At 36.5% G+C, this 14,461-nt stretch overlaps 1 protein-coding gene across 3 annotated transcripts; it reads right to left on the bottom strand.

The window, feature by feature from the left end:
- Positions 1–2,222: 2,222 nt before the first annotated feature.
- Positions 2,223–14,037, bottom strand: LOC149843828 (protein MALE DISCOVERER 2-like). Of its 3 annotated transcripts, none has more exons than XR_016430917.1 (15): positions 13,750–14,037; positions 11,827–11,963; positions 11,477–11,740; positions 11,155–11,287; positions 10,710–10,781; positions 8,891–9,034; positions 8,659–8,802; positions 6,679–6,719; positions 6,104–6,571; positions 4,822–5,012; positions 4,604–4,736; positions 4,155–4,312; positions 3,884–4,069; positions 3,228–3,555; positions 2,223–2,492 (listed from the first exon to the last, which is right to left on the bottom strand). XR_016430917.1 is itself a non-coding variant. In XM_090000079.1 (15 exons), the coding sequence occupies exons 3-14, from the start codon at positions 11,580–11,582 to the stop codon at positions 3,295–3,297; spliced, it is 2,037 nt and encodes a 678-aa protein (XP_089856205.1). In that variant the 5' UTR covers positions 11,583–11,740; positions 11,827–11,963; positions 13,750–14,037; the 3' UTR covers positions 2,354–2,492; positions 3,258–3,294. The 3 variants fall into 3 exon arrangements, 1 of the variants encoding a protein (XP_089856205.1); XR_016430918.1 differs by having other exon boundaries at positions 6,104–6,568; XM_090000079.1 differs by having other exon boundaries at positions 2,354–2,492; positions 3,258–3,555.
- Positions 14,038–14,461: the final 424 nt, after the last annotated feature.

The raw sequence follows: 14,461 nt of genomic DNA, 5'->3' as shown, positions 1-14,461 counted from the left end.
TTTTGGGGGTTAGGAAAGTTAATTATCTTAGCAGATGCTGATTGTAGTAATGCTAATCATCTTTCTATCAATGTTACGTATCCTTAAATTTGTTATAATGAGTATACGGTAGTTTCGATATTAGGGTCGATTCAGTAATGGATCAGGTCCAAAACGGGTTCCTGTTCGGGTTCAATCGGGTATGAAAAGCTAATGGTTTCAAGTTTGGGTTGGTTCAAGTACGTATTTTATAGAACTGTTTGGGTTGGATATTGGATATGAAATCGGGTCAGATATGAAACATGTGTTGATATAAAGAAAGTTCAGGTTCAGGTCGATTCACATATAGGTTGCATAGAACGTTTTGATCGAGCATAAAAATGAGTCGGCTACAAACAGGTTCATGTCTATATTTTTTATATCGAAGAGCCCACCCGCTCTTGAAACAGGTTCAGATTTCAGACACAATCCAAACCCATGGTTACATTGAGGCGGGTGGGTTTAATTGATCCAAACCCATTGCTCTATCCGCACATTGGCTGGCCTCCTGTTGGTAAAACCCTTGATGTCCACCCAACCCACCGGAGAGTACACCCAGCTTCGACCTTTTGACAAAGGACACCCCCTTGTGGGTTTTGAACTCATGACATTCTGTTAACTTGGTGAAATTCACAGGTCACCCATACCAGATCAGCAGAGAGCCCTCGTGATGCTATTTTTTGAAAAAGATAAATGAACAAACTAAACTGATTGGCTTGTCCCAAAATGTGGGTAATTCTCCCATTAGTGGATAGAGTTTGCTAATTTTCTATGCCAAATTGAAAATTTTTGCTTTATTCTATTTGTAGTCTCTCTTTAGATGAATATGCCTCAAAAGGCTAAAAAAAAAATTTTTGCAATGAAAATTATGACAAGTTATACGAAGGTTGCCAGACTAGAAAGCAAAAGCTAAAAAGATACAAAAAGCGAAAGCTTTGAAAATATATATGAAGCAGAAAGCGAAGAACAAAAAACAATATAAAAATTAAATGAAAATTAAAATACAATGCAAATAAAAACTAAATTAAAAGTGACTATTCCTAAATTTCATAATTTTAATTTTTTAGTGTAAAAATTAAATTTTTAACAAAAACTAAAAATGATGACCGATAATTTAGTGAAAGCACATAGAAGTGAGTGAAAAGGGTGATAGGAAACACATAAAATATAAGAAAAATAGAGTGGGAGAAAATGTAAGAAGAATGGCTGAAACATGTGAAAATCACAAAAGAAGTGTGAGATAATCGAGATTCTCATCAAGTTTCAGAAGTGAGAAGTATCACACTTCCAAAGCGAGTTTCTAGAAAGCGATCTTCCCACCCATCTAAAAAGATTTCAATAACTCTAAGTTATTCGATCATTTGCCCATAAGGGCTCCAAGCACCTGACTGAGTGGGTTGGCTTAAGGCTTTTGAGCTGAAAGCAAGTCAAGATAGGGATACAAAACAAGCTGAGTCGCTTGTGACTCGGTTCATAAAAACTCATTCAATCTCATAAAATAAGCTCGGCAAGCTGAATATGAACAATAGGTACTCAGCTCAGCTTGACTCATATAAGCTTTTAGGTATTAAAAATTTATATTTTATATATATTTACATGTATTTTTTTGTAATCCTATTTCTTCCAGCTTAGTTTTTCTATAAACAAGCCAGCTTCAAGTTGACTCGATTAACTCGGGCTCATTATAAGCTCGGACACCGCTTGGCTCACCACAAGAATTAGCCAAGCTTGAAAACTTCAAGCTCAGCTTGTTCAGCTCGTTTACCAGCCCTAGGTCGAGAGTTTCGTACTCGGAGTATTCGTTCTTTGGGGAAGGATTTAAGCCAAATGGGAAATGATCCCCAGTGAACAGAGGGGCGCTGTAGAGTTTTACATTGCGGACACCAACTCAAGTCCACGGACAACACGAGACCTCTCAATGTGTAATGGCTGCAGGTCCATGTATATCCAAGATAATTCTACATCTAATCCAAACCCAAGTCTACGTACTTAGTTAATTCAACTACGATCCAAACCCAACATACCAAGATATCTATTACTCGGTGGCCGTTTCAAGTAATACATTTTTCACCCATTCTTCGGAACAAATTAGATTTTCATATCAATAAAGAAAAAAACAAGAGGTTTTCCTTGTTCAAAATTCTATATTGAAGAAATTAAGACGGAATGGGAATTGGGTCCAAATGGGTTGAGAGAGAGAGAGAGAGAGGTATGTACGATTGATCCATTACACAGGCATATTATTGTATGGAATTTGACACATAAGGCGACCGAATTCGGACGCACAAATCTCAACTTTATATAGACAAACATTTGATACAAAGATACTTGACATGTAAACATATTGAACAAAGAACTCCACACAAAGATGGGCTGGTGACCCTACGTATTTCACGTCAACAAATCCGTCCGGTTTCTCTTTTCCTTTTATGCTCCACATAAATGAAGACAGGCTCAAGTAACATGGTCCATGACTGGAACAGCACAAAAACAGAGATATAAATATATGTATTTATATTTAAAGAGATGCAAAACTTCAGTAGTATACAGAAGAATATACAATAGGATGTTTAAAAGGAAGATGAAAAAAAAAAGGAAAAAAAAATATTACAGAGATTGAGATCAGTGTTGTGAGAGGCGTACGCCTCAGAGGCGAGGCGCACGCTCAAGGTACTGAGGCGTTGCTGTGATGCGCTTAAAGTAAATATAAAAAGTTTCTAACCCAAATCTGGGATTTCTGGGTTAGAAGCAGCCATGTTCACCGTAATAATGATGAAATGTATAACTAGTGCGAGGCGTTGAGTATGATGTCACATATTTTTACGATATTTTAGATAATACCACGGATACTTGAGAGTCTCATGTTGTGAGAGGTGTACGCCTCAGAGGCGTACGCCTCAGTGGCGAAGCGCAGGCTCAACGCCTCGCTTCTCCTCATCGCATTTAACAACCTTGATTGAGATCACACTTTTCCCTCTAGTATCTCAATCTCTTAAAGACACCTTCAGTATAAGTTGGGTATGCAACCCCATTGTGATACTTTAGGCCACCTTTTATTGAGATTTGTTTGGTTAAAAAAAATCAAAAAATCGGGAAGAAAATAGGAAGACCCAAGACCAAAGCAGTTGAGATAAAGAGGGATAGATCACCGCCACCGTTTGGGTAATGAAAAAAAAAACACAGTAGAGAGATGATGTAAGAAAACATACAGATTATACAACGGCTACGTAAAGGCTTACAAGAGCTGATCCGCACGCACGATCAAGCAAGGTTTAGCTAACTGGCTTCAACGGAAAGTATCTCGAGTTCAGCCCACCAAAGGGGAGAGAGCCTTGGATTTGCAGATTCTGGTGAAATTCCTATTACTTCTCTCAATTTTGCGGTTATTTCCTTCATTGTTGGTCTCTGCTTTGTGTCTGGGTGAATGCATTGCTGAATTACCTCACAAATGATATCTAGCTCATCGTTCTTGAAAGACTTCAACGTGGGGTCAATCATGTAGCTGATGCTACGTTTATAGTTCAAATAATCAACGGCCTGAAACACATGCATCCAACAATGGGGGAAATGAGGAAACACTTTTAACCAAAAAGAAAAAAGATGCCAAAGACAAAAGAGCAGAAGCAAGAAAATGAAAAACATGGTAGAAAATAGAGTTCTTATCAAATGCCTATGAACCACATTAGAATTGATCAGTGTGACATGAGCTTCAATAATATGGATAGCAAAACACTGAGATATCCAAACTTTTGAAAGTGATCAGACAGTAAACGTTTTCAAGAATATTTGATCACATCTCATCAAATGTCATGCAAGTCTAGAGAATTCGGATGCAGTAAAACAAACATATGCTTTCAATCATTACCCAGTTAACCAGAAACCCTTGTTCTTCAGAATAAGGAAGTTTCCCAGAAATAATTTCCAATAGAAGAATTCCAAAGTTATAGATATTTCCCTCCAGATCTGCATAAGGCCAATCCATTTGTTCCACATCATTATCACCAGAGGGCTTTTTCTCTGCTGACCCCTTCCCATAGCTAAAATCTGCCAACTAAAGAACACCACAAAAGTACATGATTAAATTTCACTTCCAATAAAATGAAAATGAACAACAGAGAAAAAGAGATATAAGATACCTTAGCAGCAAAATCATCCATCAAATAGATAGAAGTTGAATGCAGATTAGGATGAGCTACTGGTGGGCTTAGTTCATGGTGCATGTACTGTAGGCAATAAGCCAGACCCATGATAATCCTCATTCTTGCACTCCAATCCAAGTGTTCAACTTCTTTGACTGAAAGTCAGATAAACAAATAAATAAATTGAATCTCGCCCTTCTAATGTAGAGTACAAAGTATGAAGTTATGAACCCAATTCGTATATGGTATGATCAATACACTCATTGACCCAGTGCAATGCTACTTGGTGATCCCTCGAGATCATGCAACTTTAAACTCACTTGAGCCAAGAGTAAATTATCCCGAGTCATAGTCCGCCTCCTTAAACACTCATTTGAAGGTTAACATCTGGATACCTTTGCAGTGAATGTACAAATATATGGGTTCCCAGTTAAAGTGATACTCACCATGCAAATGTTCAAAGAGGGTCCCATTTGGAGCATACTCAAAAACCATCATTCTAGTAAAAGGTTCATCCTCAATGCAGTAGCCAAGAAGATTGATGAAGTTCTTGTGGTTTAAGCGCGATAACATATCTATCTACATATGATGCAAACCCAAAATAAGTAACCAAATCGTTAAAGAACTTTAGCTTTGCTTTATTCTTAGTTTGAGCGATCCAAACCTTTTTCCTGAAGTACAGTTCAGAACATTTAGACCAATCTTTGGTTGATGTAACTGTGGTGGATGTTACTGCTATTTCAACTCCACTTGACAGTGTTCCTTTGAATATCATGCAATCGGGCAAAGTACCAATGATATTACTGAAGTCTTCACAAGCAGTCTCCAGCTCCGCACGATTGAGCTTGGGTGCTCCTGATACCATATATTCACATTAGAAACGACGATAGCAACATTCAATTTAAAAGTGAACATTAACAAAAGAGCATCTGTAGACAATTGTTAAGTAGTGAACTAAAAATTGAGACACAAAGCACAGTCCATGTAGTTCACAAATTCAACATTTTCAATTGATAAGACTAGCATACTTGAACACAGAAAAAAATAATAAAGCACAAATTGAATAAAAAGCAACTGAGACCATTAACCATAAACAGCAACATACTGAAATGAACACTCTAAAGTTTAACAGTGAAGCAATAGAAGTGATTTACATAAAAGTACCTATGAAATAAGAAAAATATAATCATATAAAAAATATAAAATGCAATTGATAATGCAAAAAGAAGAAAAGACAAGGAAATCAGAATCAGAAAGATGCAAAATTAAAATTTTATAAGCAATTAAATTCCTTTTTTGACAATACCTTAACAAGGAAAGGTTAAGCATTTTATGTCTACCTATGCAATTAGGGCTTGATTTATCTTTAAATATTCCATCAAAACCGGGAACAATTATAAGAAAATAAAAAAACATATCTATTTGCTGCTATAATCCACCCCACCCCAACCTCAAAAAATATTAAAGACAAAAAAAAAGACTAAAGAGCAAGCCTGATGGTAGATCATATCAGACTTCCCACATTTCATTATTGTGCATCATATCATATGATACAACATGACTTTTGCAATGGTGGAAGAAAGTTTGAAACAAGGGATTAGGATACACTCTGATATGTGACTTGGTCAAGTGGGGACATGAATAAGTAGATAAGTTGTGCTTATGTAACTCACCTGTCAGACCCCCAGGGGTCGCCCACATGGTCTCGAACTTGTAGATAGGGAGGTCTCCCCCTATCCCGAGTTTGAGTCCCTGTGTGGGTGCCCCCAACTGCAAGGCAGAGCAGGAGGCTCCCTGGGGGTCGAAGGGGGTGCCATTGGAGTTTTATGCCACCAGGACAATGACCATAGATACAGCAGGTCAAGACCAACATGGCCAGGTCCCTGATCCCAGGTGCAGTTTTCCCATGTAATAAATGAAAAGAACAAAAAAAACAAAAAACTCACCTGTCACAAATGCCTTCTGCAGTTGACCACTTAGTCCGGACTTCCAAGGCCCAATTGTAGCAACACCTCGACTTCGGCACATGAAAAGCAGTGCAAGACAGACAACTAGAATGACAGCAACACCAGGAAGTGCGATAACATAAACCCACCTGCTTGCCGTCTGATGATCGTTATGTGATTTACTGTCTGATGTTCCAGAAGGAGGGCCAGAACTAGGCTTTTGATCTGGAACAGTAGAAGGAGCAGTGGAAGGGGGGGGAGGGGACAGTGATGATGAAGGTGCAGATGAGGCACTGTCCCCTTTAGCAGGAGTTGCTGAAAAATAACCACTGCTTAAATCAGGAACACCTGATGAGAATTGACCTCCGCTAATAGGAGCAGCAGGCAGGTTCACAGCTGCATCTAGAAGTTTGCGGCGGGCAGTAGGTAGATGTTGCACATACTGATCTTTACGTGGTTCACTATCTGCTATAAAATAAAGCAAGACTTCAGTTAATTTGAAGCTGGTTTATGCAAGACAAACAATACTATATTCTAAAAAATGGGGAGATGATAAGCATCAGTTATGCACTTACCTGGAAATCCTTGAGGACTCTCCTCATTGCCATTTGCAAGCCTGGAAAAACTTGCTAAAATGAGATGTTTCACTGAAAATTGCATCATGTCCAACCATATACTAGAGATACGAGATTTGTTCTCAATTAGAGAGGTAACCTTTGAAGTTTAGAAGTTTTCCTTTTAACAACTTACAGTTATTATTATTTTTCAGTCTCAGATCGGTCTTCCATGTGTGCAAACAAGATCATTTGAAAACTCAAACTTATCCCTATTATGCAGCAAAACATTCAATGTCGCAGATAAGGCCAATAATTCCACAGAAATTTGTTCTGAAACTATTGTTTTGGTGCTCAAAAAAGATATTGGAGAAAACAACAGGATGCTGTTTTTCAAAACTGACCTATTGAAACATTGTGCCTCTCCCTCTCATTTCAGTCAAGAAACTCCACCATTTTCTGGTTTTCAATATATATTTATAACACATTTTTTCTGGCAAAAATGAGAAAGCTTTTTGTTTTCAATTCTAAAAAAATAGCTTATAAAGCCTTCACAAAATATTAGCAAAGTGTAATAACCTATTGCTAGGAGAATTATGGCAACATGGATGGTCATCAAAGAAGAGGAAATTATGTGTACTTTCAGCAATTTTACTCGCTATGTTATGATTATTTTCTTTTATAGTGAAGAGCCTGGTTCAAGGATGCTAGGGACCCAGGATGCAACAATCTCGGGTTACCAACTGCAGGCAGCTGGGTTGTCCCACCTCTATGGCCCTACCCAACTCGAGTAACGGATTGATCTTCAGATTGTGCATGAAAAGTTTTAGGCTGCTGGATGAGCAGTTATGGATATATCAACTCGAGTAACGGCTTGATCTTCAGATTGTGCATGAAAAGTTTTAGGCCACTGCATAGGCAGTTAAGGATATACAAGTTGAATTACTTAAACCATCCATTTCATAAATCAAGGATTCAGATTATTAGAAAATGATATAGGCATATGTTTCTTTTTTCTAATGGGCTCCTGAATGCAAACCAAATCAATCAGACAACAACTGTGTCAAGGTCAACATACTAACTATGAGATCAGATACTTTATTGGTCCAAAATTTGTCCATGAATACTATTTTTAATTATATATAGAAACTGGATACCACGTTATGGCTCATATGTAAGCCCCTCAAAGGGAAGCAAAGGGATTCAATCTCAATGTAAGTTTCCTGCTGTCTCACTAAGATGACACAAACCAGACCTCAAAATAGAGTTTGTAGTCTCGTATTGCAGTCTTCCCCTTCTTCCACATGAAAGTATAGACGTTACGAATTCATATGAATACGGCTTTGATTTATGAGGAATTAGGTTCTAGATGAAAAGGCCATAGGAGATGTAAAAAGCCTCATATTGATTTCGTAAGTCCATAGAGATAGATATTGAAAAATGATGTGTGAGGGGTCCAGGAGATTGGAGTTTACATAAAAGGAAATTGTTTATGATTTTTATCCATTTATTGGTTATCCACTAAAGTAAAAGGCAATCTTGAAGCTATTTGATCTCTATCATTGTAGATATAAGTTCCTTAAGGCATTTAGTTTACAAGTTAAAGAAGGATAGAAATTTTCTAATTACAACTCGTTAACATTTGAATTTCTCTTTTTCTAAACTTGGAAAATTAGATCAAATTAATGATAACAACTCGGTAGAATGTGTCTGCTGCCGAGAGAGAGAGAGAGAGAGAGAGAGAGAGAGAGAGAGAGAGAGAGAGAGAGAGAGAGAGAGAGAGAGAGAGAGAGATTATCTCAACCAACATTATTGTGCATATTCTGAGGTGGCCACATCTGATATATTCAATAATGTTGAAATGATGACTACTTAAAAAGTGACTAAAAATGAAAAGAATTAACAATGAAAGACATTAATTTCCTTCAACTTGAACTTAAACAAAAGTAAACAAGGCGCTCCAAAGAAACTGCCAGATTAGTAACGTAAACACCACTTTACCTCATTCCAACTTTGCTGTTCATGCAGCCAAGTTGAAGTCTAAAATCAGATGGAAGAGTTTGATCAACTTGTGACTCCGAGGACATGCAAAGATTTACCAGCTCAGGAGGTAAACCCCCTTCAAAACTATTGTTGCAAAGAAGGCTACAATTCAAGGAATATAGAAACTAATTTAGGATATGTGATTATGGAAATGGAAAAAGAAAATTAGATGTTAAGAACACAGACTTACAGGTGCTTTAGAGACAACACATTTCCAATTTCAGTAGGAATCTGACCACTTAGATTATTGTGCCTAAGGTCCAAAACCTCCAGCTTTGTTAGTTCTCCAATTTCCTTAGGGATGACACCAGAGAAGTTGTTCTTATAGAGGATGCTGCCAAAACAAGAGAAGATGTAATAAAGCACAAGCAAGAAAAAATGAAGATGTGGCATCTGAGAATAGGTATATAACCCATATTCTCTTCACTAATACAGAAAGCTTTTGAGGCCTAAAAGATTAATCATACAAAACATTTTCAGCTCAAATGTTCCACAAAAATTACCAGGAGTACATAACTAAGTTAAAGACTACATTAGGTGTAACCATAATTTTATTATTGTTGAAGCACAGATTGAAGACCCAAGATGCAATATTCACGGTCCCTCTACATATCTTTCCTACCTTGAACCAGTTTGATGGAAATATGGCTTTTTGAAAAACAGCTTGATTTTCTGAATTCTGTCATTGTATACATTCTTCAAAAATCACATCATCCTTATGTTTGTTATCCCAGACGTGGATTGTGAAGATCACATCCCTGGGAAATGAGTGGGGTTAATTAAACATAATTGTTCTCATAAATATCATAGTCCTACTTAATTTCAATAAACAATAGGCATATTGTAGCGTCAAACTGTTTTTTGGTATTTCAACCTAGATGTTTGGCAGATTCATCAAGAAGATGTTTCCCCTATCTCATGTGCTGATGATTAGAAGTTATATCTACCCACTGACTCTGTGCTTCAACAGACAATTAAAAGAAGACCCGCGACATTCAGGGGCACTTAAATCTTTCCATATGAAAACAAATTTCAATATAAATAATATTAGTTGGTACATCAGTGTCACATAAAATATAGCGCCAGATTTAGTTATTTCCTGAATACAGCCATTGATTTGAAATGGATTTATTGTTTCTACATGAATACAACTTATGCTTAGATATTATCTTTAACAGTCACATATTCCTGTCCCAGGCATCAAAATCTTTGGACATTATAGGTTTTTCTGTTAATCTCAGAAAAATTGTTGTACTTCACAATTTGAAAATAAGAAGTGAAATAATAGCACAAGATAGGGAAAAAAATCAGCCCTAGCAAAAAAAATTAATGTAAAGAAAATACATAATTTCTTTAATATGAAGCTAAATAAATAGAGAATTGTTCAAAAAATAGAAAATTAATAAACAGGAGAAAATAAAAATTTATGATAATATCATTGATATTTTCATACTCCTGATATTTGGAAAATAAATGGTATTGAGCTATTTAACCATTTTTATCACATTGTGATGATATTCTCCAAACATTGGCAAAAATCTGTGACGAATTCTCAACTCATCTAAATGAAAGAAAAGTAAACAATCATGAAAACAGGAAACTGAATTTAGTATGAAACAAAAGGACTTTTGGGGATACTGATCTCTGTCTAAGATAGAGAAACACACGAATGCATAACGGATCATGAAAAGGCCAGGCACATCCAAATCTTCCACTAGTGCCGGTGCTTTATTTGTATTCTCGTATATTTGTGACAATGTAAAGGGCACAAAGTCCTGTCCAGGAATAGTTGAGAATGAATACAATAAGGTAAATTAGGAGTATCATAAACATAACCAAGTCACAACTGAAAAGATGATGTGAACGCATGTCAAAAAGATATCATACTTTGATAACTGTGGAACATAGTAAGACCGCAGAAAAGACATCTAAGGGAAGAAGGCATCATGAAGTAACAACATTAAATATAATCCTTCTATGAGACAAGAAAATGCAAAAGATATGCTTACAGTGCTCTCATGTTGCGAAGTTCCCCAATCTCTGGTGCCAGAGTCCCTCCTAGAGCAAACTCACTGAGATCCCTGCAACAATTGAGTCAAAGTTGAGAATGCAGACCAAAGAGGTCAAAACGAATCAACATGGCAACTGTTGACAATTAAGAGTTTGTAGCATCTATGCAAAGCCCAACCAACCAATATTCCTCAAATAAATGAGAAGTGAGATAAGCACTTGGGTTGGATGAACAGTATCAATCTTATCCTTTTTAGCTTTAGACCATGAATGGAATTGGGTCTTACACTTTAAGACATGATCGTTATTAGTGATTTTATGGAAGTGTTATTTCCCCATATATCATAAATGTTTGATGGTTCAAGAAAGAAAGAAAGAAAGATCCATGACTCATTCTAAAAAATCTGCAAGGAAATAAAGGAGGTACAGGCTTGAACCACTTACAGAATATGCACTTCATCATCATGGCAAAGCACTCCAGACCACATACAGGGGCTATCATCATTGGGGTCCCAATTAGAAAGGGCACCACAAGGGTCTGAATCCACTCTTGCACGGAACTCCAACAAAGCTAAGCCTGAATTTTGAACTATTATCACTAATCATCAAATAAATAACATCAAACAGGAACCAACTGAGATGAACAGGGGACACTGTCATCACATTAAACTGGCATAGTAAACAAAAGATAAACATAGATGGAAACTTCTCTTGGAATTTTACTAGAAAAATAAAACAGGGACAAGAGACAATGCAATTTATCTACCTTCTATATTAAGCGAGCAGCACACTTCGATCTTGAGGTGAAAAGTCAAAACCGCAAGAAAGATCCAGCACAGTGGAAACCCAAAGAGGTTCCATCGACTGCCCATTTCTCAACGGGGCAATGCAGTAACTGCTAAACAAAAAGGAGATTCCAGTTTGCCAGGTTTTCATACATGAAACCCTTCTGATTTCTTAACGAGCCAGTTGAGAACAACATATCATCTCTTTGTGTTGAATGCGATAAAAGCAACCAATAAGTATTCTCCTGCATTCAATATATGCCAATTACCTTACATTTTATATAAAACCGGTGATGAATTCACTCACTATAAGAATCAAGCCTCCTTTTACCTTTCTACAACAAAGAAGGAACCCCAGCAAATCCCAAGGTCCACCAAAACAATAAATTAAACAGTATAATTCTAGCTGCAGAACTTGAGCCCTCTGTCAACTCTAGCTGCCTTTAAACCAGGGCAAAATCTAATGTTCTAGAAATGAAAAAAAGAAAAAGAAAAAATTAATGAGAAACTGGAAGGTGAAAAATACAGAGAAAAGAGTTTGAGTGCATTCAGTAATCAAGAACTCATCAATCATCACCATCAACTAAGAGCTAAAACACAACATATTCATCAAATGGTTAGCTGCACGAGCAGATGGACTAATGATCTAGAAAACTGCTAACAACCAAAAGCAAGCTTGAACAGGATGATGCAATACATGCATTACAATTAGTTGCAAGGAATAGTTTGATAAGATGAACTCTGATTCAACAAAACAGGGAAATTTAAGAATAGAAACAGAGAAGTCATACTTCTTCGATTCATTTTGTTATATAAAAGTAAAATGAGACTCAAAAGTTAGTATCTGTACACCTTCACCATAGAATTAAAAGAGAGGAGAATGAAGCCAAGCTTACTTGATCTTAAGAAAAAAAACTTCTTTCGCAAGTAATCCTCTTAAAAAGTGAGTGGAAAAGAGAAAAGGAAAAGCTAGATTTAAGAAGAATAAATGGGATAACTTCGAGCAAATGAGAAAGTATCACAAATTCATAGGTTTCCTGGAAAGTGAAACAAGTGGTTCAAATAAATAAATATTTAAGAATATTATAAATCATCAAATACCAAAAGGTGTAGACCAAATTTTACAATGGTATCTTGCAATTTAAAAAAAAAAACCTAACATCATATGACAACATCAGAATTTTAACACAATTTTATATCATCCTATCCTAAATCAGCACAAATATTCATTAAGAACGAAAATTCTCTACAACAAGATGACAATTAGCATGAGAAAAACAAATGACAAATTAAACAATTTTTTAAATATATTTTAAAATTTATAACGAGAAACCTACAAGGAAATGGAAAAGGAAAAGAACACATCCCAGGAAACATGTATCAGAAATAAAGGAAATAGCGCAGAAGAAAAGAAAAACGTTTAAATCATTTAAGAACTGATAAGAAATATACACTCTTTAATATAATCACATCACTTTAACAGATTAACAAATTAATTAACTAATTCATTAGTTAATCAATTAACTAAATTCTTCATAATCATGGCTTGGGTGTCGATGACCCCACCCGGAGATTACCTGCTTTGGCAGGGAACTTCGTCATAAAAAAAACTCTTCATAATCATTAATTTATTATAACGAATCTTTATAAATAAATTAGTAACGGATCAGAAGATAAAAAAATTGATGATCACGGTGATGATTAATAAGATTTGATTTAAAACTATAAAACAAGGGAGAGAGAGAGATTAGAATTAGAAACACAAAAACAGAGAGAGAGATTAAAATTAGAAACACAAAAACAGAGAGAGAGAGAGAGAGAAGAATTACACGTATTACAGAATTAACCGATCAGCTCTATAGATCAAAGCAATAACGGATCATCGATCATAATCGCGAAGATTAATGGAAAATCAGCACCGAATCATGGAAAATTAAGCAAATTTGTCCGAAATTCAAAGTGTATACGGATCGTCGATGATAATCTTAAAGATTAATGACAAATTAACACCGGATCATGGGAAATTAAGCAAGTGTTTCCGAAATTCAAAGCGTATACGGATCGTCGATGATAATCGTAAAGATTAACGGCAAATTAACACCGAATAATGGAAATTAAGCAAATTTGTCCGAAATTCAAAGCGTATAGCGCGATATTTATCATCATATAGACGAAGACGACGACGATGATGATGATGATGATGATGATGATGATGATGATTGTTTCAGAGAAGGAACAGGGATTGAAACCTTACCGAATAAGAGAAACAGCGAACCAGATAAGAGAAAAAGAAACAGGAAAAACAAAAAACGAACGCTTCGTGCGGGGACGGGGGCTCGCAAGCGATCAAGGAGAAAGGGAAACGGGGATTGGGGGAATCGAAGAGAATCGGAATTCTCTTCTCTCTCTCTTCTGCCCCTGTGACGTCCGCTCTCACTCCCTCTCTCTCTCTCCCTCAATGTCTGTCCGCCATTTCGTCCAAACTGTCGCAGTCGACACACGCTCCCTCTTCTTTCTCTCCCCCCCCCTCCCCCCCCGTCTCTCTCTCTCTCTCTCTCTCCAAACCCGTCCTTTTTTCTTCGCCACCCTTTTTTTTCCTATTTTCTTTTTTAACGATTTTTCAAACACGACGCCGATTTTTTCAATTCATCGGCAGCCGACGTCGTGCTTTGCTGGAGTTCGGTAACGCCGAATCGGCGAGTTGTTTTGTGGCAGTCGGAGTTTGCGGTTTGCGCTCTCTTGGGACGCGTAAACCGGGAATTTTTTATTTTTATTTATTTATTTATTTGTTTCTTTTTTTAGGTTTGAATCCCCAAACTGTACCAACCTAACGAACTGGTCTTGCTTTCCTTCTACTTCCATTGTTTGTGGGATTCCGTTATTCCCAAACGAAAAGGAAGCAAAAACCTCTCTCTCCTCCACACATAAAATATATAATTACGTTTATTACAATTAAAATAAGTAAT

This window comes from Nuphar pumila, chromosome 3, assembly GCF_984573655.1.
Source record: "Nuphar pumila chromosome 3, dmNupPumi1.hap1.1, whole genome shotgun sequence".
Taxonomy (NCBI): domain Eukaryota; kingdom Viridiplantae; phylum Streptophyta; class Magnoliopsida; order Nymphaeales; family Nymphaeaceae; genus Nuphar; species Nuphar pumila.
The sequence above is the reverse complement of the archived record's forward strand: the minus strand, read 5'-3'. Positions and strand labels throughout refer to the sequence as shown.